The sequence below is a fragment of the Copidosoma floridanum genome, unplaced genomic scaffold (assembly GCF_036245765.1).
Source record: "Copidosoma floridanum isolate Cflo_tuat_1 unplaced genomic scaffold, Cflo_Japanese_pri ptg000019l, whole genome shotgun sequence".
Taxonomy (NCBI): Eukaryota; Metazoa; Arthropoda; class Insecta; order Hymenoptera; family Encyrtidae; genus Copidosoma; species Copidosoma floridanum.
This window is the reverse complement of record NW_028321896.1, coordinates 20,296,522-20,319,351: the sequence shown is the minus strand read 5'-3', so window position 1 is coordinate 20,319,351 and position 22,830 is coordinate 20,296,522. Positions and strand designations below refer to the sequence as shown.

At 43.4% G+C, this 22,830-nt stretch overlaps 1 protein-coding gene across 1 annotated transcript; it reads right to left on the bottom strand.

The window, feature by feature from the left end:
* Positions 1-1,674: 1,674 nt before the first annotated feature.
* Positions 1,675-21,775, bottom strand: LOC106641024 (uncharacterized). Its single transcript, XM_089592994.1, has 9 exons — positions 21,644-21,775; positions 6,156-6,210; positions 5,223-5,507; positions 4,523-4,893; positions 4,232-4,435; positions 4,012-4,158; positions 2,542-2,774; positions 2,246-2,448; positions 1,675-2,132 (listed from the first exon to the last, which is right to left on the bottom strand). The coding sequence occupies exons 1-9, from the start codon at positions 21,686-21,688 to the stop codon at positions 1,963-1,965; spliced, it is 1,713 nt and encodes a 570-aa protein (XP_089449120.1). The 5' UTR covers positions 21,689-21,775; the 3' UTR covers positions 1,675-1,962.
* Positions 21,776-22,830: the final 1,055 nt, after the last annotated feature.

Below are 22,830 nucleotides of genomic sequence, written 5' to 3'. Positions count from 1 at the left end.
GTCGATCATCACAATTGCATCTCTGCTGTAGCGCATTTTTTTTCTTTTTCTTTTCTTTTTTTTTTCTTTTTTTTTTTTTTTTTTCCATTTACACTTATTTAATATATACATCTATGCTTATTCTCCCACGTCCACGCAATACTTGTTCGTTCATACTCGTATGTCATGCTATGGATTGTAAAATTATGTACAAAAACAAGGTAAGAAAAAGTAATAGTAATAACTCTCATACGCGCGTGTATATATGCATGTCTTGCAACTAAGGCTTTTAATGTGAAAGTACAAATATTTTACAATAAACAGGAACGAGTGAAAATGCACATGTCATAAACTCGAACGACGTACATGTAGTAGTTATTATCTATTATATTATAGATTACTTATTTATTCGCGAATTTCTTTGGTAGTATTATTGTGATGCTACGGAGACCAAGAAAGCACACGTGCGCTTTATTGAATCGTGACAAGATGGTCCCAAGATTATATACCGAAATGCCGAATGAATCCCAAAAACAGTTACCAAATGTTTATTACAAACACTTAAAAATTTTTTTGTCATAAATAACGATGCGCCGTCATCGTAAGCAGTGCCTTATATGTTTGTCAACTACCAGATACAACTTTATTTGACTTTCAGCGAATTTTTTTTTTTTTTATTTTTTTTTTTTTATATTTTAGTACTTTTTCGTGCCATCTTGCGTAGTCACGTTTGTCATACTTTAATTCATGTCGCATGTGCTCCTTTCACGCAGTTAATTAATTAATTCACTCGTTGCATATATACCCACATCACCGCAATGCCGCGATTTTTCACGCCACATGCGGCTTTTTGCAAAATCGATGACAATAAGTAATTACGATCCGGAGCACTTTAGACTTACGCGTTATACATATTGTTTCATTTAAAAATTTGTTTCTTCATTACTTTCTATGTACACGTTAATCCATTATTACAAGCTCGTTAACTATGTCACAGGCTTGGTTAAGCCATCGAAACGTTAATAAAATAAAATTTTTATTTTACTTCATCGCGTGATAATCGATTGTAAAACGCTATAAAAAAAGAAAAAAAAAAAAAAAAAAAAAAGAAAAAAAATTTAACAACAAAAAAAAGGAAGAAGAAAATTAAGTTGCGATAGCATTTTAAATAAATTTGTATATATATATATTTTTTTCAAACAAACAACGCTTTTAGAATTCAAATTGTCATAAACTATTTCGCACATCAATAGTAATAATAATAATAATAATATTAATAATAATAATAATAATAATGATAGTAATAATAATAATAGTAATATAAATTATAACGTCGGCCAAGATAAATATATTAATAAAATGATTTGCTCATCAAGATAAAATAACAATACCAATAATAATGATAATAAAAAAAAAGGCATACGATTGCAATAAAAACGTCGATAAAAATAATAATGATGATGAATGAAGGGTGCACCCATAAGGTCGCACTGCTGCACCACATAAAAGTACGAGTTGACTCTCAATGACATGAAACGTGAAATTGTTACGTTGGGGGGGGGGGGGTGGAAAGTACAACGTGCAACGGCATCGTTGGACGCCTGGCGCGCTCAAAAGGGTGCAGCGCAGAACTCCCCACGTCTCCATTGTGCGCGTAAAAATGCATCAATAATTGTTGTCCGCCGCAAAAAAAAAAAAAACGAGCCGTATACAGCTCTGCCACGACTTTGGATCACCGATATACACGCACATGTGCACGCATACATATATATACACAAGCATGTAGCTGCGATCGATCGGCCGCACTCGTCTGCAAGCCCCGGTGTACAGGTCGTCGAGTTCATTAAGTAAACATGACCCACCGCACGCCGTTTTCACAGTTACAACTCACTGCTGCGCGGCAAGAGGAAAAAACCTTGTCGGTCCAGTAGCAGTTACCCGATCCGCGAGCATCAGGTCGTGGGACAAAGGACTGCGGATCGCCTACGGCTGCTGGTGCAACAGCTGCTCCAACTCGTCGGCCGACCTCAGGAGGAAGGCCGCGGACTCCCGGTAGCCGGTTATCAGCTGGCGCACCGCCGTCATTTCCGTCGCGTTGAGCTTGTGGCTCAGCAGCGGCTTGGCGTTGTTCTTCATGCTCAAGTCCGTGGGCCCTGGATACAAATAACGCGCTGCACTTTTACTTTTCTCGAATGAAGGGAGGGGGCATCCAACGGGAAGGAAGAAAGGGGGTAAAAGGACTGCCGGTAGAGTTACATAGTATTACTTTGCGTTGTACCGTTGCTGAGGAGTCCCGAGGTGAAGCTCTGCGTGGGGTAGAGGCCGGCCGAGAGGGTGGGCGGCACAGTCGTCGGCCCGGCGCGCTGAAACGCCTGGCTGAAGTTCGGCCTGTACATGGCCGTGGGGGCGGCCGCCGCCGCGGCGCTCCCGATCCCGTTGGCCGTCGACGAGCTCACGACCGTCGCTTGGCTGTAACAGTCGCGAGAGGGGCTTCATCAGCTCCAATTGGAGGGGGAAGGGGGTGTACAATTGCAACGAGAGGAGTATAGGTATAGCACCCACCTCATGAGGCTCTTTTGGGCGTCGTTGGCGAGGAGCTTCGAGGTCGGGGCGAGCGAGAGGGGCGCCGAGGCCAGGCTGGCGCCGCTGGGTAGACTCGCCAAGCTGGTCAGGGGCGCCAGTGACGTGTGACTCGCGGGCGGCGTGTCCTCCCGCTTGTTTGCCGGCAGCGCCTTTGCCGGACTGCTACTGCTGCTGCTCGCAAAGTGATCCATGCTCGCTCGCACGTCCGTCTGCTGGATATATACATACATATTTTTCTCTTTTTCCCTCCAATCGAATACATTTGTCTGCTTTTTACCAACATATACCTAACGATACCCGTGTATTGAACGTAAAATCGGAAACGCATTTAATTGTCTATATATATAGAAATTTTATGCGTCGCCGATGATCTATGCCGTCTTTTCAACTCCAACCAAAAGTGTATCATATACAAATAATTGTGTCATATGATGAATTAGGAAGCAATCGCGTACGTAAAGTGACGTACATTTTATAAGCCCGTAAAAATAATAGAGGGTGAAGATCGAGTTTAATTTACACTTGTTAAATGAAGGCGGGTCGTATAGATCGGCTCACCTCTGACGCGCTATCCCGATGGTGCTTAAGCTGTTTGTGCATCACCCGAAGATTTTTCTTCCTCATAATGTTTTCGGGGTCTGTATAGTACTTGTGTGTGTATTATATATCTACATATACTGTACCGTATACTATTGTACGGACACACAAGCCGCCGATTCGGCCGGGCGTCGGTACTTGTGTGTATACACACCGCGACGAGTGTGCACTTGTTGATTTTCGCGAAGCAGCGCAAAAAACAAAAATAAAAGGATATACAGATCGTATTAACGCGAGCTGGATGCCATTGCGGCGATTAATCCAGTCACGTCGTCTGCACTGGGACTGCGGAGAATGAAGAAATCGTCATCCGCGGAACTAACCCGAGTGTAGTAAGTATTAGTAACGGAGAGCAACAATAATAATCTTATATTCCCTCTCCCTCTCGTACCTATATACACGCTTGTTGCTCTCTTTTACGCGAATGGACGTATATAAGCATACAAATAATAATAATAATAATAATATATCGAGAAGAGCCATACTATAGGTATATACGGCCGAAGAATGAAAAGTGCTAGCGCTACGCGAGCACAAAGCGTTGTATTACTACGAGTACGTGTACCGCGAGTGGCGAGCGGAGGGTCAGAGCACGAGGTTATCGCGCGGCTAGCCGGAATTCGTATATACCCTGTAGATAAGTAAGTATAGGCGAGTTCGACCATCTGTATTGCCTCTCCAATTCGACACTTTGCAACTTGTAATATACTCAAGGTGTAACGATTGTACACTTATCTAATAATCGATTTTCATATAAATTATATTCCTGGGTCTCAAAGTAACCGCAGTCATATCGGCTCGCTCGGGTTGACGTGCTGAAAGTATACGAACGACAGGTGTGGCCCAACTTACCGTGGCTGCGGGCAAAGTCGGCATGGGCTGGGAGACCGGCTCGAGTCCGACTCGCATGCGTTTGGCGTTGTCGCTCTCGTTCTCGCAAGCCGTAGCGAGGATCTGTTCCGCCTGGACGGAGGTCAGGTGGGCTGGAGTCGGCCTCGCCTACGGAACAAAACATCAAGACTTGTTTTCCTCCTCCCCCCCTCCCCCACTTCGAGGATCACGGGCAACTCACCGCGTCCCAGGGTGCGCCCTCTCTGCCCCGCTTGTTCCTCCGACAGCTCTTCAAGTAGGTCCTGATCCGCTTGCGCGCTCGCTCGGCAAACTCGGGAAACTGTCTCGTGCAGCTGTCGATTATTGCCTGGATCTTCTCTTTGGGCTGCTTCGAGATCGGCACTATGCGGTCCAGGTTCTCGTCGACAAACAGCCTCACGAACATCTGTACACACCCACCCGGAATTCTTCGTGCATTATAATGACAAAACGATGCGAGTCGGTGTTCATGAATGATTATTTATGTACATACGTTGAAGGCCTTGAGGCGTTCCGGGTCGTGGTGTCGGGGGTCCAGCCTCTCGTCCACGTCCTCGTCGTCGTCGTCCTCGTCCTCCTTGTTGCCGCTGCTGCTGGTCTCGTCGTGGGCGCTGCCGGCCTCGCCACCCGCCGGGCTCGACTCCCTGTCCCGCGAGGGTGTCCCGGAGCCGGGCGGCTGCGGTCCCGGTGGCGTCGACGGCGTCTTCTTCATGCCCATCGTGTACGACGCCCACAGCGAGGCCATGTCCTCACCCGCCACCGACCCCGGCGTACCGCTGGCCGCTACCACCGCCGCTGCTCCCTGGACCGGCTCGCCAACTGGCTCCACGCTGCCGTTGCGCGACTCTGAAACCCCGTCAATTTTTTACCTCCGAGGGTGTTCTTTTCTTTTTTTTACTCCACTTGGCAGTCTTTGTTCTCTACATCCACGTTGGATTTCACAATGTAAATAAGCTCAGTTATTTCATTTCTTTGAGAACAATCTATTCAGCCACTCGAAGTTCTTTTAACGCAAAATAAAAACCTTTTTTTTCGTTTTCTTCTAGACGATTCATAATTTTTTTATTTCAGAAATTATAACATTGTATACTTTCCACAAGACCAGAACAAGACCAGCGGAACATTTTTATTTATCGTACGTGGATGGGTATAAGTGTATAATATGTGTACATACGTAGGGGCCCTTGGCTCACCTGTAGGGGTGCCGTTGCCCGTACACGCCACGGATTGACCGGCGTTGGCCGACGTAGCGCTGCCACCGGCACTGGGGCAACCCGTGGCCGCGGGACTACTGGTGCCGGTGGGCGAGGCGGCGGGTCCGTTGGTCGGGGCCACCGTGGGCTGCTGCGCCGGCGCCGGCTGCTGGGCTTGGGTGGCGAGCGCCTGGACCGGCGAGCCCGGCACCTGCTGCTGCTGGAGACTGTAGTTCCACGCGAGCAGCATCAGCTTCAGCTTGTCGGCGTCCTTCATCAGCGCGCCTGTTCAAAGCAAAGAGGCACCAGCCGTTTAACACCACCCTCAGGCTCTTATATACACTCGCTTCAACGTTCGCTCGGAAGGGGCTTCGATAAGTCGAGCGTGTCGATTACCCAAGGGGTGATACGTAAATCGGGATGGCTTTATGGAGGATTATAGGCTCGAAGCCAAGAGCAGCGGACGAGTGTATACTATAGTTTTTTTTTTTTTTTTTTTTTTTTTTAAGAAACATACATGTTTTGTCATCTCGTTACATTAATATACTTCAGATAATCCAGACAATATATATTGCATTGTGCGAAAAACGAGAAATAATTCTTTTCAACCAACATCTCGGATTGTTTCGACAATTTTGCTGGGATGAACACCCAAAATTTCAGTAGTTGGGTACATTATAATATAAAATGTTAAACATTGAAAAATTTAATGTGGCCTCAATCGAAACATTTGCAAATGTTGTGTTGAAACGGGGAAAAGATAATTAACGTATTATGCCAGCAATTTAAAAAATGACCCGCCGCAGGTCACATTTTAACAGCGGAGATAAAAATAAGGGCGCAGTTGTTAAAACTGGGTGGTGTATAATACTTACACGTGAACGCTAAAGAAATGTATCGAAAGTAAAAAAAAAAAAAAAAAAAAGTACTCACTCGAGTAGTGATCATCCTCCGAGATGTCGGCTGGCTCTGGAGTAGAAATGTTCTCCTGAAATCAAAAAGTACAGATATATTTGTTAATCTTCCGTGGTGTGCATATGCATATGGAGAATATTTGAATGAACCTTTTCGAGCGGTACATCAATAAATTTAGGCATTAAAAATGCGTGATTGGATCGATTTGAGTAAAGGGTAGGTATAGGTACAAAGACGAGGAAAAGAGCCTATTAAAATCACACGTTAGTATATGTTATATATAGGGTTAGTAAAGAAACAAGAGCACAGATAAAAAAAAGATGTACAAGCATGAAAGTCTTTTTTTCTAATTCTTGTGATTAAAGATGACGTATCTTTGCACTACACACATATTTATGCAGCGAAGCCGATTTTTTTTTTTCACCCCCTCCGTAACATTTTGTCTCTTCGATTAGTTAACGACACCTATACACACGCGCGCTGTATTTTCAGCCTACTAATGGAAAAAAAAAGGCCCCAACGATTCTGTCGCATCGCATACACGTGCACATCAAGTAACCCGCGTGTAAGCGAGAGAGGCAGGAAAAAAATGTTTTCCCTCCGCCGCAACCCAATAACCAAGTTGTTGTGTCTTTTTTTCGTTCAGCTCGATTTGCCTGCATCGTATAGCATTGCACACACTTTGCCTTCGAGCGGACGTATAAGTATATACACACACGCGCGCGTGCACGGACCGCGTCTTTTTCTCTTTCTTCTCTTGAGAGAGATCCGACCATGCTTTTGCAGCTTGGCCGGTGCGCCGGAGTGTATATAAGAGGAATCGTGTATTACGGCTCGGGTAGATTTGTTTCGTTGAGCGCAATTAAGCCACTTGCCGGCTCAATTGCTTGTCGCTCAGCAGAGAATTCCGTATAGCTGCCATCAGCCGCGGCCGAGTTTGTGTATACGTTGCGTCGCTGCTGAGATGCTGCCGGCTTCTAACGTATCCTTAATATAATAAGTTACAAGGGATATACCCATGGCAGATGTAGGTATAGCTTGGCTGACCACTCAACATTTTTTTTACTTGGCTCTATACAGTGTCCTCTAATTGCAATTCGGGTTGTTATACTTAATCTGGCTTGTTCCCTGTACTGTAGGTGCTTACATTATTACAAACAAAAGTTCAACAATAAATAAGGACATAATTATGTACTTTAGCATTTAACTTCCACTGAATTTATTTTCCGGGCCCGCAGTAAAACCTACATCTTCGATGTTAAAGGTATCGAGCTAATCAAAATAACATCCCTTTTCCCCAACGAAGAAGATAGGTATACGGGTCATGGGTACGATTTTGTGCGATGTAGGTACATCAAAATTCCTTACTCTATCCTTACAGTATGTATTCTCGCTATTCCGAAATTTTTTGTTTTTTGCACATACCTACGTCTAAAAAAATGTGGCTTTAAGTAACAATAGACTCTGAAATTGATTTATGTAACAGTATAGTTACCGAGTAGGTATATAGGACTCCCCTTTGTTGCTGCGACGGTGACTAACACATTATGCTATACCTATGTACACAGGGGATATACTTGTATGTTGTACGAATGTGTGAAAACAAAGTAACAAATAACAAAAAACTATACCTACAGTCGCGTCAATATAATATATTATGTAAAGTCAATCATCATCAGTAAAATCTCGAGGTTTCAGGTTTTTCACGTTTCCGTCAGATGGCAGTTCCACCGCAACTTTGTACTCGCGATCGCGACACGATCATTCATTAAATTTGCTTTTGTTGCTCGCTAACGATTACATTACCACTCAACTGATGTCATCACTTACACAAACGTGCCAAGTACCGATTGATATAATAACGCCATATTATGCACCGTAGCGAGAAAATATTTATGTTTTAGACTTGATCTTTCAAATGTCAATTATTGCAAGCGCTATAGGTGTACTTTATTATTGTTATCAAAATTACCTGAATCCAATTTTCCGACTGGTAGGTGGGCTGCACGTGCGTTGTGCATCTTTTTTTTCTTTTTCTTTACTTATCCAAACGATAAATAAAAATAAATCGAAATCCACCACACCTTCCCAATATATATTATTATAACGTTCGAAGGTTGGAAATCCTAAAACACAAGCGCTGCCGATATATACTTATGTAGGACTCGAGAGTACGTGCCGCTGTACGGGGGTATAGCCACTGGGAGGAGGAACAGAAAGTTGTTTTTTTTTTCCCTCTTTCACAAGTACACATCCTGCAGCCGTGATCCACACACGCAGAGAGAGCCAAACGTATTGTAAACTGCTCTCTTATCGGCTCGAAGCTCTTTCCATTTGACGGAGTCGCTCATCCCAAGGCTGTACTCGCGAGTTATCTCTCTTTTTTTTTTTAAATACTTTTCTTTGCTCTTATCCTCGTCAGATAATAAGTGTTCCTATACGCCTATATTAACACGTGCATCGTACAACCTAGAGCTTGGTCAGCTCGGCAGACTGCCAAATTTTTATATATGCACATGCCTATACCTCCGGCCGTAAGTATACATATTTGTTCTTTTGTACAAATATCTTTGAACCGTAGGTATACAAGTGACTTATTGCACTTGCGTAAGGATGCAAGTTACGAGAGAACGAGGCCGGCGCGCCGTGACAATGCAACGCGACTCGTGCCGCCGCACAGCCGATTAATCGAGCTCCCCGGGCGTCATCGACCTCTGCTCTCTATCGGCATCATCCAGGGACTATGGGTATATATTCTATTATCTGTACACGAGGTAAGTATATCATCATCAACTATATGTACCGCCGCACTGAAATTTCATCGGCAGTGCAGTTCTGCTCTGCTCATGAAAAGTCAAAATCAAGTCCGGGCTGACCTACTACTAGCCCCCTGACTCTCTTTTGCGTGAATACTTGTGGAGGATGGAAATTATTGCAGTTGGCGGTGATGATTTTCAAGGATGGGTCACCTCTGAAGGCTGATCGTTGAAGTGGAGGCGGAATTACAGTGACCAAAGCCGAGAAATCGGTAAGGTGGGAAATGCTATCGTTGCACCTATACATAAGATCGGGTTAATATCGCAGCGCACTTTTATCTGTATATGAGCGTCCACATAACACGTACGGAACTAGCGTAGGTGCTATATGTATAGTCGCCACCGCGATCGATCGGAATCGTTTTTGAACTGAACCCGATTTTAACCCAACGCGGCTCATTTTGTTCGTATTAAAATTGAGCATACTTTTTATGTGCGATTCTTCGGTCTTCCTCTAGACTCGAAATACCTGTTTCGGCCATTTTTGCCATTTTTTTGGGGGGGGAGGGGAGCTTTGCTGACATTAGTAGTCGTTAAATTATGTGTCCATTTGAGACCAAACATTACAACTATCCTATTTTTTAGAGGTACCGATATGGTTTTTACCTGATTCCATCATACTATGTAGGTACAGAGTGCAGATACCTTTACCTATACCTGCCCACCCATATATGCATAAATATATAAGTACCTACACGGTAAGAGAGCGTACACGCGGCAGGGACGGCATTACTATACTCAGGTATGGAATGTATATGAAAAGCCCCCGTATATAACATGAATAATTTACTTATGGTATGAAATTAAATATCTTGGGGTATTCTGTAAGCCAAAATTTTTAATTACAAACCAGTGATAATAAGCTATACTGTTGAATGATAAAAATTGAAATCTATCGTTTAATATTTCCTATTTGAGAGCACATTACGGTATACGAAGCTAACGGAAGTAATACATCATATTTTTCTATAAAAACAAGGTATGAGCTATATATACAGAGTAGATTGTGCACGTTGGCAATAATGTTGTGAATAATCGTATTAAAAAAAAGTACCAAAATATTTTCACTGGAAAAATTGAAAAAATATACCGCTGGACTATGGTATGTCATATTCGTTTGATTTTGGCATGTGACACCCTATGGTTTTGATATGAAACGCTCAGAGCTTTATTAAATAGATTGTTTTTGGTTTCTATTTCTATATATATATATATAGATACTTATGGAATTCAATACTACGTATAGGCTTCGAAATCATTGAAAAGTGTGTAAGTATATGTAGCGACGCCCCTGGCGAGCGGCCGGTGATTCCAGACTCTCCTCGCTGTACCACATATATGTTATATACGTATAGGTACGCGCATACATCAGGGGATCAGGGAGAGCCCGACCTCGACACACAATTCACGAGTGCAGGTATATATATATACGTATAGAGACGACTGCACAATCGTGCAGCAGCGGTAACAGTCTCTCGCTCTCCCCGTTCGTTGTCGCTGTCGCGCGTAGTATATATATATATAAGTATATGCAATGCCATTATATGAACAATACTTTTTATATACACAAGTACGAAGAAGGTATTGCAAATGTTGTACCTACATCACCTATACCAATACTTGCACGTTTCGGGAAAACTCGAAAAATAACTGTAGCCTATATAATATTATAAATCATCATGGTCAGCGTGTAAGTGACCTAATGATGCTGACTGACGACCATATCCCTATATATATACAATATAGATGATGGTAAGAACAGAGAGCACAACAGCTCGAAGCTCGACTCGACCTCCTTTTTTCTCCTCCCCATGCATATCCACGTGATGCACTCATGCACGCAGCAATTAACGCGGTAGAGTCCAGGTAACATAGCGAATTAGATATAGACATAAACTTTTTAAACAAGAAGGGTGTGTGAGTACTTTCTCATCAGTAAAGCTGCTTTTTGGAGAAACGGTGTAAAGGCTAACAGTATCGTCAATGATAAGTAATATAATATAATATATCATACTGACGAGTCTATATAACATTTAACGTTTTATTATACTTTTAAACATGTATAGAATTGAACTAATTTTATATTTATTCATTCAAATTTATACGTATATTATAAGCAGCTCCTCCCCACTGGAACAACTATACACTGTATAGGTATACTAGCCTAGCAATTTGCGAGGCTTCTCTCCCGATTTCCGATTTTTCAATGCACCGCATATCCGTGTGTTCAGTCGGTGTGGAATGTGCTCTACATATGCGTGATCGATTTTTCGAAGAGGTCACTAGAATGACTGATGGCGAGCCAGATAGCCGGCTTAAAAAAAACTACAGGCTTTTAATCCCCGGTCAAATGACAAATAAGTTGGTGGTGACGATTGCACGTGGGGTACTTCCCTTGTGTACTACACCCACCTATATACGTGTACGCATAATTAATTCTGTGTTTTTTCAAACCATAAAAAATGCCAGTGAAGAGATATATTATATATGTATATATTGCAGTCGTGCGAACGAGGTGCGGCCGGGCGCGACAAACTCCAATGTGCCTGTATATATACTCGAAGGACCTCGTTCGACGTTACGTTACACTGTAGATTGATTGTAAAAATATTCCGCAGGAATGGGCGTTTCGCAATTCTTCTACACATTAGGAGAGATTTTCAATTTTTAACGCGTGCGACAGTCCGACCAGCATCGACGTCTGTATGGTGTCTATATACTTAGGTACGTCTTGGATGAATGTAAGATGTTGCGCACTGCTGCGTAATATAACCATCCAAAGGTGGGATCTCAAATATTATTCTCTTTAACTCTTTGGTGTATGCGTATATACTGTTACAATTCATCTGTAATTAACATTTCATGATCTTGAAAGTTCACGTAAACGAGTTACAAAAGTGCCTACAACGTGTTGTGTAAAATATAATATATACTGCGCGATCAGTTGTGCGTGATTCGTCAAAAAACGTGTAGCGACACGTCGTGAACAAATCATATGCAATATGTCGCCAATCATTCGATACCGTGGAAATCTTGCAACCAGTGAATGGATTAAATTAACCAACGTACGGTTAATGCTTCCAAAAAAAAAGAAAAACCAAAGATTGTCGCTTTGCCCAAAAACTTTTTTTTTTTCTACTTGAAGAGTCATACCCGAGTATACTCGGTAGTACCAGTATAGATATACATAATACAATATGTGTAAAGCAATGAAATTGAAACGAGTTACTAAATTTAGGCGAATCATTTGACTTTCTACACTTTTTTTACAAAAGCAATACAGAACAAATTGCACCCGTTGATTGTTGAACGAATTAAATACGAGAAGCAAATTTTGCAAAAGTACACGACGCGCACGTAACAGTTGGGCCACAAAGTGCAGATTACAACAAATCATTCCCCCGTATGAACAAAAACTCCATCGTTCCTCTTCCCTTTGTACCACGTGCAGGCACATCACGTTCCCATTCATTAATAATAAAAAAATATCTTCCAGTTGCTTGAAAAATCATCGACACCACGGCTACACCAAAAGTTTAGGTAAGGAACTAGGGAGAGAGTCGCAAAAGGGCATCAGGTCTAGTCAAAAAAGGTAAAATATACACACACGTGCTGCAGGGCTGCAGCGGGTGGTGTGTATATAATATGTATACGCCATGAGTCCCGGTCCGGGTCACGGTAAACCAACAAGAGTCGTATGGGGTGCAGGCGCGCGCGTGCGGCAGGAAATAACGATTTTTGCAGGGTACGTTTTCCCGGAAAGTCGCCCAGATCGGCCGGTACACATATACACCTACATATAGCCACCCTGGCGCAGTGGTACCTGTACGTAAACCAACTATATATATATATACTATACTGCTGTTGTTTTTTTTTTTTTTTTTCTCAACATCCCCTCAGCACCCCCCCACCCCACCATATCCAGGCCGCACTGTGTACACCTATACCTCGCCCTCCCCAACCCCTGCGTCATCGACATCATCGAGCTGAAATATTGAACGGACGACCACCGCGTATACATATATAATAATGTACAGTGCGTGAGTGTGCGGGGCTTTGTAGCTATACATACACACAACAGTATATGCGTACGCGCGTGTGGGGTCCATATAATACCATGCACCACAGTGAGCGAGGTGGAAAAGGGAAAGGGGGGCTCAGCCCCGTATCGCTAGTGCATGTGCACATCAGCGTCCGGTACATATATATATATACAACGCGCCACGTAGGCGCAGTGGCTCTCTCGACTCGGCACAAAAATGCCTGCGATCAACAACCCCGAGTCGCTTTAGTTTTGCGAATCGTCATGTGGATATATATATACCGTATACACACTCAGTTGTACGGGTGAGCTAAAAGTTTAACATATATATGTATATGGTGTCCGTTTTGGTGTTGATACAATTCGGCGGTGCTGATTGTTCATTGACCCGGAAAAGGTGCCTGCACCCTCAAAGTGTACGGCTCAACTAAACGGAATCAAGTAAAGATGAAGAAAAAAGTTACTCCTCGATTATAAAAAATATACTTTTTTTCTTTTTTCTTTTTCTATATACGCATCAACCAATGAGTTCCCGTCAATTACCTTGGCCCGTGTGACCATATTATACGCACACGAATCGTAAATACGGTATAACCATTATACGAGGCGAAGTGTACTTGAAGTATGAAACCGAGCTTAATAAATGCTTGCCTCGCCACGTCAAATAAACACACACGTATACCTATATATTAAGTAGGTATAAGCGTATAGCATGTGCGAGACAGATGCGGCGAAGAGAGCGTTTCACGGGTGGTGGTGGTGCATCGGACGTACATTCACACGGCAGCATATAATATATATGAGCGCGGAAGGTGGTGGGTCCCGGGCAACGTGACACTCCCGGTGGATATCGGCGATGGGTGTGTGCGCGCGTGGTGGGTGAACGTATTATATACACCTCCTCCGCGGATGGTATATAATATTATAATATACCTATATATGTATCGCGGCCGATGCTTTCGGCAACCGGAAATGTCAGCAGAGCCAGCATCGGTGTGCACCTATGTATAGAGAGATGAGGGGGCGAGGTATTTCTCCGATAGTTTTGCGAGGGCCGATCCAAAATGTTCCGAGTACAGCGCGGTGTATAATACGTGGAGGATACACATATACACATGTATAGGTATATCGAGGGGGACGCGGCTCTCGCGTGTAATATGCAGTTCTTGGCCTCTCGCGGCAACTCCTCGCTGTGTGGCGTGTATCGTAGAGGCGGGGGGAGAGCTATTTTTAGCGAAGCGCATCTGGAGAGCGGGACACGGTGGAGGTCCAACGGGGGGAAGGTGAGGCGGAGGTGTGCGAGCAGTATAATACGCACAAATACATATGTATGTAAAATTGTTCGACATCGATGAAGAAGTAAAATCTTGGAGCTTATTATTTAAACTGAAGGTATTTTTCACGTGTAATGTCACTCGCCTGCCCGGATACTTATTATACAGCCGTCAATGTCTCTTTTGATTCGCCCTCGAGTTGACCATCCGGCCCACTAAATCTGATCATGTGTATAATGTGTACCCGCAACCCCTTTCCTCGATGCATTTTAGCATACGCGTGTCGTCGACTGCGGATCAGAACATCAGAATACACGAGCGAAAGAGAGGTGCATATGAGTTGATTCATGCGTGCACGTGTATATTATTACATGTATATTTATGTAAAAGGACTGCTTGAGAAAAAATATGTTATTCATCTTGTGTTTGTTTCGATTTAAACATTCACTACGCTGACTTTACATAATGTACATGTATATAAGTATACGTGATAATATATTAAATTTTGTTAGCTGTTGAGTTGGAGTTAGACATTTCAACTCTAAATCCAAGCAAAAACTCTCCTACCGATATAGGTATAACTAATGATCTTATATTTATGTGAACGGTCAAGTTTTCGTGCAGCACCTATACGTATAGGTATAAACGAAGCGCCGTTGAAAGCCCGAGTCACGCATCTTCCGGCTTTCTCCGATCCGACGGCAAAGATTGGGAATGAGCTTACTCCGTCGATTGAAAATTCGCAATGGACGTAAGTGGGTAGAGGAGGAGAGGTATACAGATACAATGTATACGTACACCAAGTGAAATATCGGAGGAGCTATGGGTACACGTACGGTATATGTATAGGTGACGCGTGCACGGGGTGTCCCAATTACACGTCGAAAGTGCTAAGTGCACGGGTCAACATTGACTTTTTTTTTCTCCCCCCCCTCCCTCCCCCTATAATCGTATATCCATATAATATATACAATATCGATGCGTGTGTGCCCGTACACGGTGCATGCTACGGTGAGTATATACCCTGTGTGTGCACGTCGAGATAGAAAGATACGGGTAAAAGAGAGAGAGAGAGAGAGAAAGGGAAGCCAATGTTGTTATCTGAGCGATCGATCTTAATCGCGTGCATATTACCTACACAGGAATATATATATATATAAACATACATGACACACGCACGCATACATGCTGTATTCTACGGGATTACTTATACAGGTATGGATAATGTGTGTGTGCAGCCGTAGCAAACAATGGGCAAGTATGTAGTAAGCTGCACTCGTTGGGCGATTCGGGGACAAACTCATATATATATATATTAGATCAATGACTTTTGGTGGATCTATATGTTTTACTTTGGGAGCTCCAATAGACGCAAACTTACTTATCGTATAATGTATAGGGCTTACAGTAAGAAAAACTTGTACAGTCATAATTTTAAGGATTCAAACAGCTTCTAAGTATATCTCGGGGGTTTTCTCTCCGCATACCAACCTTTTTCACGGTAGATATATTGATCACGGTAATTTTATTTTATTTCCGAGGAATCATTTTGTTGTCACCCCGAAAGTTGAAACAACTCCTTTTTATCCCCCTGATATGCATATGATGGGCGTCGATTATATAAATAATAATACAGATCCGAGGAATGATTGTATATTACTATGTAGGCAACGATATGTGATCCTGAGCGTCACGATAACTTAATAATCGGAGACTCGACGGAACGGTCAATAGAAGGATAAAAAAAAAAGATGCACGAAACGGGCTATGAGAAAGATGTCACGATCTCTCTTATATCTTTTGCATTTCCGTATCAAGTATAAAGATAGATAGATACAAGTAAAATCAGGTGTACCTATTTACATACATCAGATAGTTAGAGATAGACGCGTGCAGCATATAGCATATTGGGTTGTTGCGTCCGTTCTCTCGCAGTAGGCAGATAAATATACGTATGAAATATATAAATGAAAGCAGCACCTCTCGATATGCGGTGCGCCTTGACACGGATGGCCCCGCAGCCTCTGAATCAGTGCCCCTATATAATACCTATATACTCTCCGCGGAGCGGCGCCGAGCCGCGAAAAACTTTTGCATCCTATCTCTCCCCCCTCCCCCCCATATCCTATCCACGTTGTCGGCCAGCAGCGTCGCGCTATCGATGTACACACGCGCCTACTCTCAAAGGGGACATCGCTCGCACACACGAACGTGCTTTTTTCCGTATAAGGGGGAGAGATGGGTGGAACCTCTGGCATCACTGATGGGGGGAAAGAACGAGCCGAGAGGCCGGGGCTATATATACGTATATACCTTGTCGAGCCGATAAGCCCCGCTCCCTCTGTATTATGTGCTCGGCTTTGTCTCCTGACGTCTTGCCACGGACGTATATACACATAGGGTATAACACGAATAATACATATATACGTCTATACCATACTGGTGTGGCATCTCTTTTTTCTCCGTGTGACTTCCGTCGATATATATACGTTATACAAACACCCATTTTTATACGTATGGGAGAGATCGCTCGAGTGAGCGCGGCTGGCTTTTCGCCTCCCGCGTCTCCTCTCTCGGCTTATCACTTTTATCGGAAATCAGTTATTCCGGCGCTGCAGTGGCAGCAGGAAACGTCAGCTTCGGCCCAATCTACGGGCTTGACGTGAACATTCACCTTCGGAATACGTGTGTGTGAAAAAAAAAAAAAAAAAAAAAAAAAAAAAAAACCATCATCCGGTGACGCTGCCATTTCAATGGTTTAAATACTAATTGTACGTTAAATCCGTGCTATATATAAATAAATCGTGCATGTACCTATGTATTATATAATCGTAGAATTTTGTTTTGGCATATAATTTTTCAATTATTGGAGGGGGGTATAGAGATTGTACAAGCCGTATGAATAATATATAAATATGCGCTTCGCTGGATTTCCTCCCCCAACATCATCACAATCAAGGGCGTGTATCATGAAATAGGGTGACAATGTACCCAAGTGTCGATACATTCGATATGTATGGGGGCGAAACCTCGTTTACGTCCAGGATAATTGTCGAAGCATCTGCGACGCTCGGATGCTCGTTCGGTCGGCGTGTGCTCTACATGATGTGACTCATGCTTTTATCGGATCAACCGTGCCATGTGTGACTATGTATGTGTTTTGTGAAGATTCAACTATACGCAGCGCTCGATAGCACGGCCAACTGATTGTGTATTTTTATTTTATCAATTTTGCAAAAAAATGTCGCGTGTTTTGCGCTCGTGATGCAGATATATAGTTTTGGCGTATAGTGTGGTGTAATTGTAATTGATATGTGATTATCATTTTTCCCGTGAGTTTTTCTTTTAATTGCATATACATCGATACCGCGGATAAAAATAATGTGCAGTAGTTTGAGTCTCCGTTTTGGAAGATGATAACTCGGATATTGTGCTCTTTTTCTTTCTTTGATCTCGTCTTTTATTTCTGTACTCTCGATTCCCGCGAAGTATACTACAATATCTCTATATGGGCAATACAGTCATAAACTTTATAATAATTTTATATCCGTGAAGATGACCAACAATCATATACTAATGTACTTTTTAAGTGATATCATACAGGTGTGGAAAAAATTAAAAAAAAAAAAACTTTTAAGTAAAATAACAGATAATCCACTTGCGGAAAAAAAAATTTTTGTCCACTTTTTAATGATGGAAGATTTCTCGTTGTAAATAAAATGAAAATGATCGATAACCACGAAGAAAATCGGCCAGAGTCAATACCCAAGCCCTGCGTCACGCGTTCATATGGCAGCGAACAATGCGCATCCTGTGATGCCTGCGACGTGCTTTTTTTTTCCCGGTGCATTTGCTCATTATTATTATTATTACTATTATTATTTTTTTTTCTTCAAAACATTTTTCCCAACCATTCGACCACCACGAGTTTCAAGTATATACACGTCATCGGTAAAAAATAACTTTTTCCTACGCCATCGCCTATACAAGTTGCTTTTAGTACATTTGGCTTATATTAGCGAGTCAAAACATCCGTGTCGAGTAATTTTACCGCATAAACCATAATAACCGTAGTATAACTGTTATAACATACAAATATCAAATATCAGTCGTATAGCAAACGTGAGATCCGATACTTCAATGGTTTTCGGACGAAACAAACACATTATTTCGCCCAGAGGTGTCAACCGAGCGAGAGAAACGAATTTTCTTGTTTTTCTGCTTCTTCTCTTTTTTTTTTTTTTTTTTTTCTTCAAACCTCGAGCGACAGTCTTGAGCAGCTGCGTCTCGAGCAGCCGACCCTGAATAGAACGAGACGAGTACAGTCGGTCGCAAAATTTTCACACCGCTCGTTTTGTTTACGCGCCGAATCACTTCGGACTAAACATTATCGAAAGCAACGTAACGCATTGTTGGCTGTTTTTTTTTTTTTTTTTTTACTTTTTTTATATACTTCACTCATACAACTATTCGGCCGAACGATTGCAATTGTAATCGAAAGTGTGGTTTACAATCGTCGACACGATTGTTTTTTTACAGTCAATTTTTGACGTTATCAGTGTCGTTGTTATGATTTATACTCGTCCTGTAAGCGATTGCTCACGTAAATTTTTTATACAATCTATCATTACCAATAAAAACCCAACCCAAAACTATTAAACCTTACCTGTACTTGTATATCATCGGTATACGTGTATCAATAACGTGTGCGCTCAAAGAGAAAAAGACCGTACATTATATACAGAAGGAAGAAAAGCAAATATATATGTATAAAGAGAAAAAGGACGAACGAAAAAAAAAAAAAAAAAAAAAAAGAGGTAAATGAAAGGTATGTATATATATAGTGAGCGTGAGGATGCAATAACTAACGAGTGTAGTGCAGTACAATAATTGGGTAATGGGTGAAATACGCGGGAAAGAGCGAAGGTCGGTGGAGGGGAGCTAATAGAATAATGGAAATGCGAAAAGATGCGGTGAACGGGGCGGAGGGAATGAAGGAGGAGATCGTGACTGTATATATTATACGCGTGCACCACACACTACTACCCTATGCATGTACATCGGATAAGTGGCAGTGTGTGTATATGTACACATACATATTGTATACACCTTTACTGTACCTGCCTCAATTCGTTTCGCGCGGCTCGACTTCGCGCCGCGATTTGATCGATTTAGCGAGAGGGACGGCCAGAAGAGCGCGGGAGATGGAGAGGATGCCGGTTTTCTATCTCTCGGTTGTATCGAGCGTGCATACATATACATACACATATATATATACATGCACAGTTCTCGTATTAGTCAAATTAGGCAAGCTCACGGTAGCCGGAGCTATTTGCGGATAGATTTAGTGCACGTCACTTTGCTTACCAATTAGTAAAAGGGATGCGCTCGCCGCTAAGATACGGTCTGTATGTATATATGGTTCTCCTGTGCCGCGGGTTTCATTTTCGTATACACGTATGTGTATGTGTATATATTCAAGCAATGAGCGTGGCTAGATTTGTTGCGTCGATAAGACACAATTATCGCATTTACATGCTCTTACGCTGGATAATACTTATGTATTTATTTCCGTTTTTTTTTTTTTCTTTTTTTTTTTTAATATAATCTGATCGGGTGGATTACACGGTCACAGCGATGGAGAAACGGAAAAAATTGAGGATTTTTACTGGAGTGATTATTATCAATGCACTTAATATTAGTACGTAAATGTAGGAAAAAACGTATACATTAGCAAAATTTCTGACCATGCGAATCGTGAAGTATAGAGGCATTGTATTTTTATGTCACCCGTAAACAATGACGTGTATTTTGCTTAAACAGCTGACATATGGTCAAAAACAAACAAGACAAAGGGCCACATTGTACAAGAGCGCGACACTCGAATCTTTGCTTAGAGAGATGATGGTAAAGATTACGGCGACTGATAACAACATCATCGTTGTTGTATGTGTGGTGTAAAATATCAGTTGACGTACGTTGTACATAAATATATTACGACCGTGTGAAACTGAATATCTTGATGCTTGGGGAGTGTGTCATGTGTACACAACATGTGAAACTCGCGGGCGCCTAATCAAAAACAGCTTGCACGTGGCTTCGGGCGCCGATAGTGGACCACGCGGCATCTATCCATGTTAAGTACACCTCGAAACGTTTCGAATGCTCGATTGACAATTATTGCCTGTTATAATTACTTAGCTCTACCATTGCTATTTTTTAACAATGTTGAGTTACTTTTATTTGCACAACTTTCGCTTCTATATTGTACAGTCCGTTATTATACCTACATGCTTTAGATTTATTCAAAACAACATCTCCCGTTCGATTACATCGCACACAAGTGCTCAATGTCAGCTGTACAGCCGAGCGAGCAATCGATCTACACCCGAACGAACGCACCTACATTACACGACCCCCCCCCTCCCCCCGCCGACCCCCTTGGCAGCTAAAAAAAGCTCCAACGAAATATTACATAAATCTGGGTATAGTGTAGAGCTTGCATGGGCACTCGAGTAAAAAATGAGAGACGATGAAGCATGATAATCGAAGAGCGTTGAAAGCACCGCTCTCGGCGTCACCGCTGATGATTTCTTTTTTTTTTTTTTTTTTTTTTTTTTTTTCACGACTCCGATGCAGCCGCGGTTCACGTGATAACGCCGGCATCGGATGGTCATCGCGATATATATATATACGTAAGGCCGAACTCTATAACTCGCTGCGTATGTGGAGCCCATGAGCTGTTGCGATGTCTGTATATAATATTATGTACCGAGAAGCCCCAACGAGGCGGGTTGTAAGATGTGTACGCACGAAGCATACGTAGTAGGTAGGTATATTGAGTATATATATATGGGGCCCACAAAAGAGAGGAGCGACGACGAGTAGTCGTCCCCGGCGGCGCACGAAGAGCGATAAAGAGCGGCCTGTGTTCCCGAGCGGATGAGCGAGGAGGGTGAGGCGCGGGGCGACCCGGCGGGAGCGCTGCAAAGAGAGCCGAGGCCAAGAGCTGAGTGTGTATATATATATAGGTATAGAGTCCTATCTCTCTGTATAGAGAGAAAGAGAGCCCAGCAGAAGCAGATAGCCGAGCGGCGATAGCAGAGCGCGGGGAACGCCGAAAGGAGCGAGGGGAGCCGCCGACCGGAGTAAAAGTCGAGCCGCACCGTACAAGGGAAGGAGTATATAGGCAGTCAAGCCGCACACGAATGTATATATAAATGCTGCTACCGCTCCACCAATATATGTATATATACAGTGTATACGTGCAAAAGTGTATTATATTATACAAGTACACATCGAGGAGGAGGAGGAGGTGGAGAGGCGCGAGGAGGAAAAATAAAGGGGGGCACGAGACGGATAGCCGCTACTCACCTTGTGGTGTTGCATGATGGCAGTGGCCTTTCGCTTCGCGGACATGATATCGGCCCGTCCCCTCGCAACGAGGCTCTGGAAAATCCTGTTTGTTGCGTTCTCACGCGCCGTCCGTGCACTTTTTTTTTTTTTTTTTTTATATCAGTCTGTTTTTTTTTTTTTTGTTTTTTTTTTCCTTTTCTTCCCTTCTGGCCCCAACAAAAATACACTGCGGACCAACTCTCTGTCTCCTCTTATCGTGCGAGTTGCACCACCGGCAACCGATCCCAAAAAGATCGAGGCGCCAAACTCGATCCGCGCGGAAGCTGGATCAGCGGCTCACACCGGCGGTGGCTCATCGATCCCCTGCTCCGGTTTTGTATAACGTAAACGCACGACCAACAACAACAACAACAACAACAACAGCAACAATTAAACAGAACGCGTTCACTGACTTTTAAATGCGTTACTATATTATAATTATGTACGCGAGTGTACGGGTAAATCGGTGTACGATGACGAACCGACGACTGCAAAGCTCGCGTGACGAGCGCTCACGGCAAACTGCCGACGCTCCTCGGCTACGATGTGCCTGCACAGTGCTTATACGTGCCGCGGCGGCGGCGCGAGAGAGAGAGCCCCTCCTGCCCCTTGGCTGTGTGCCCCGATGCGTCGGTGCCCGCTGGTCTCTCTCTCTCTCTTTCTTTGCCCTCTAGCCTTCGTCTCCCCCCTCCCCCACCAACCCAACGCTCGATCCATCCGAGGTGTGTGTGTGCGCGCCTCCCCCCGGGCCCCGCTGCGTCGAGGTTTTTCTCTCTCTCGACTACCTACTCCCCCCGGCTCTCGACCCTCCTGCCCGGCGTATACATGGCGACGCGTTAAAGGTGGAGTGTACATACGTAGGTATATACATGTATGTATACACCCGGAGCTTCTGCGCGCACAGAGAGAAAGATAGGATGTGCCGTGTGTGGTGCGGGTTTCGTGTGTATATGCACCCACATGCGTGCGCGAGAGAGATATATATGGGGCGGGCGGGGAGGAGAACTGTCAGCGTCACAGCAGCGCGGAGAGACGGCAAAAGAGAGCCGGGGGTTACACGGGCGGGGGCGGAGGCGGCAAACCCACACGCCTGTATATATATATATGTATATTATATGCACGCGCTCAGTAGGTATGGAGGTGGTACCGCAAGGGGGGCGCCCGGC

What these genes read in the sequence shown, in the direction of transcription:
- LOC106641024 (XM_089592994.1), bottom strand. Translation starts at nt 21,688, where the DNA reads ATGTCCGCGAAGCGAAAGGCCACTGCCATCATGCAACACCACAAG. An exon ending in AACGCCTCAAGGCCTTCAAC is followed by an intron (nt 4,436 to 4,522) that starts GTATGTACATAA and finishes GGGTGTGTACAG; the next exon opens with ATGTTCGTGAGGCTGTTTGT. An exon ending in GCCCAAAAGAGCCTCATGAG is followed by an intron (nt 2,449 to 2,541) that starts GTGGGTGCTATA and finishes CGACTGTTACAG; the next exon opens with CCAAGCGACGGTCGTGAGCT.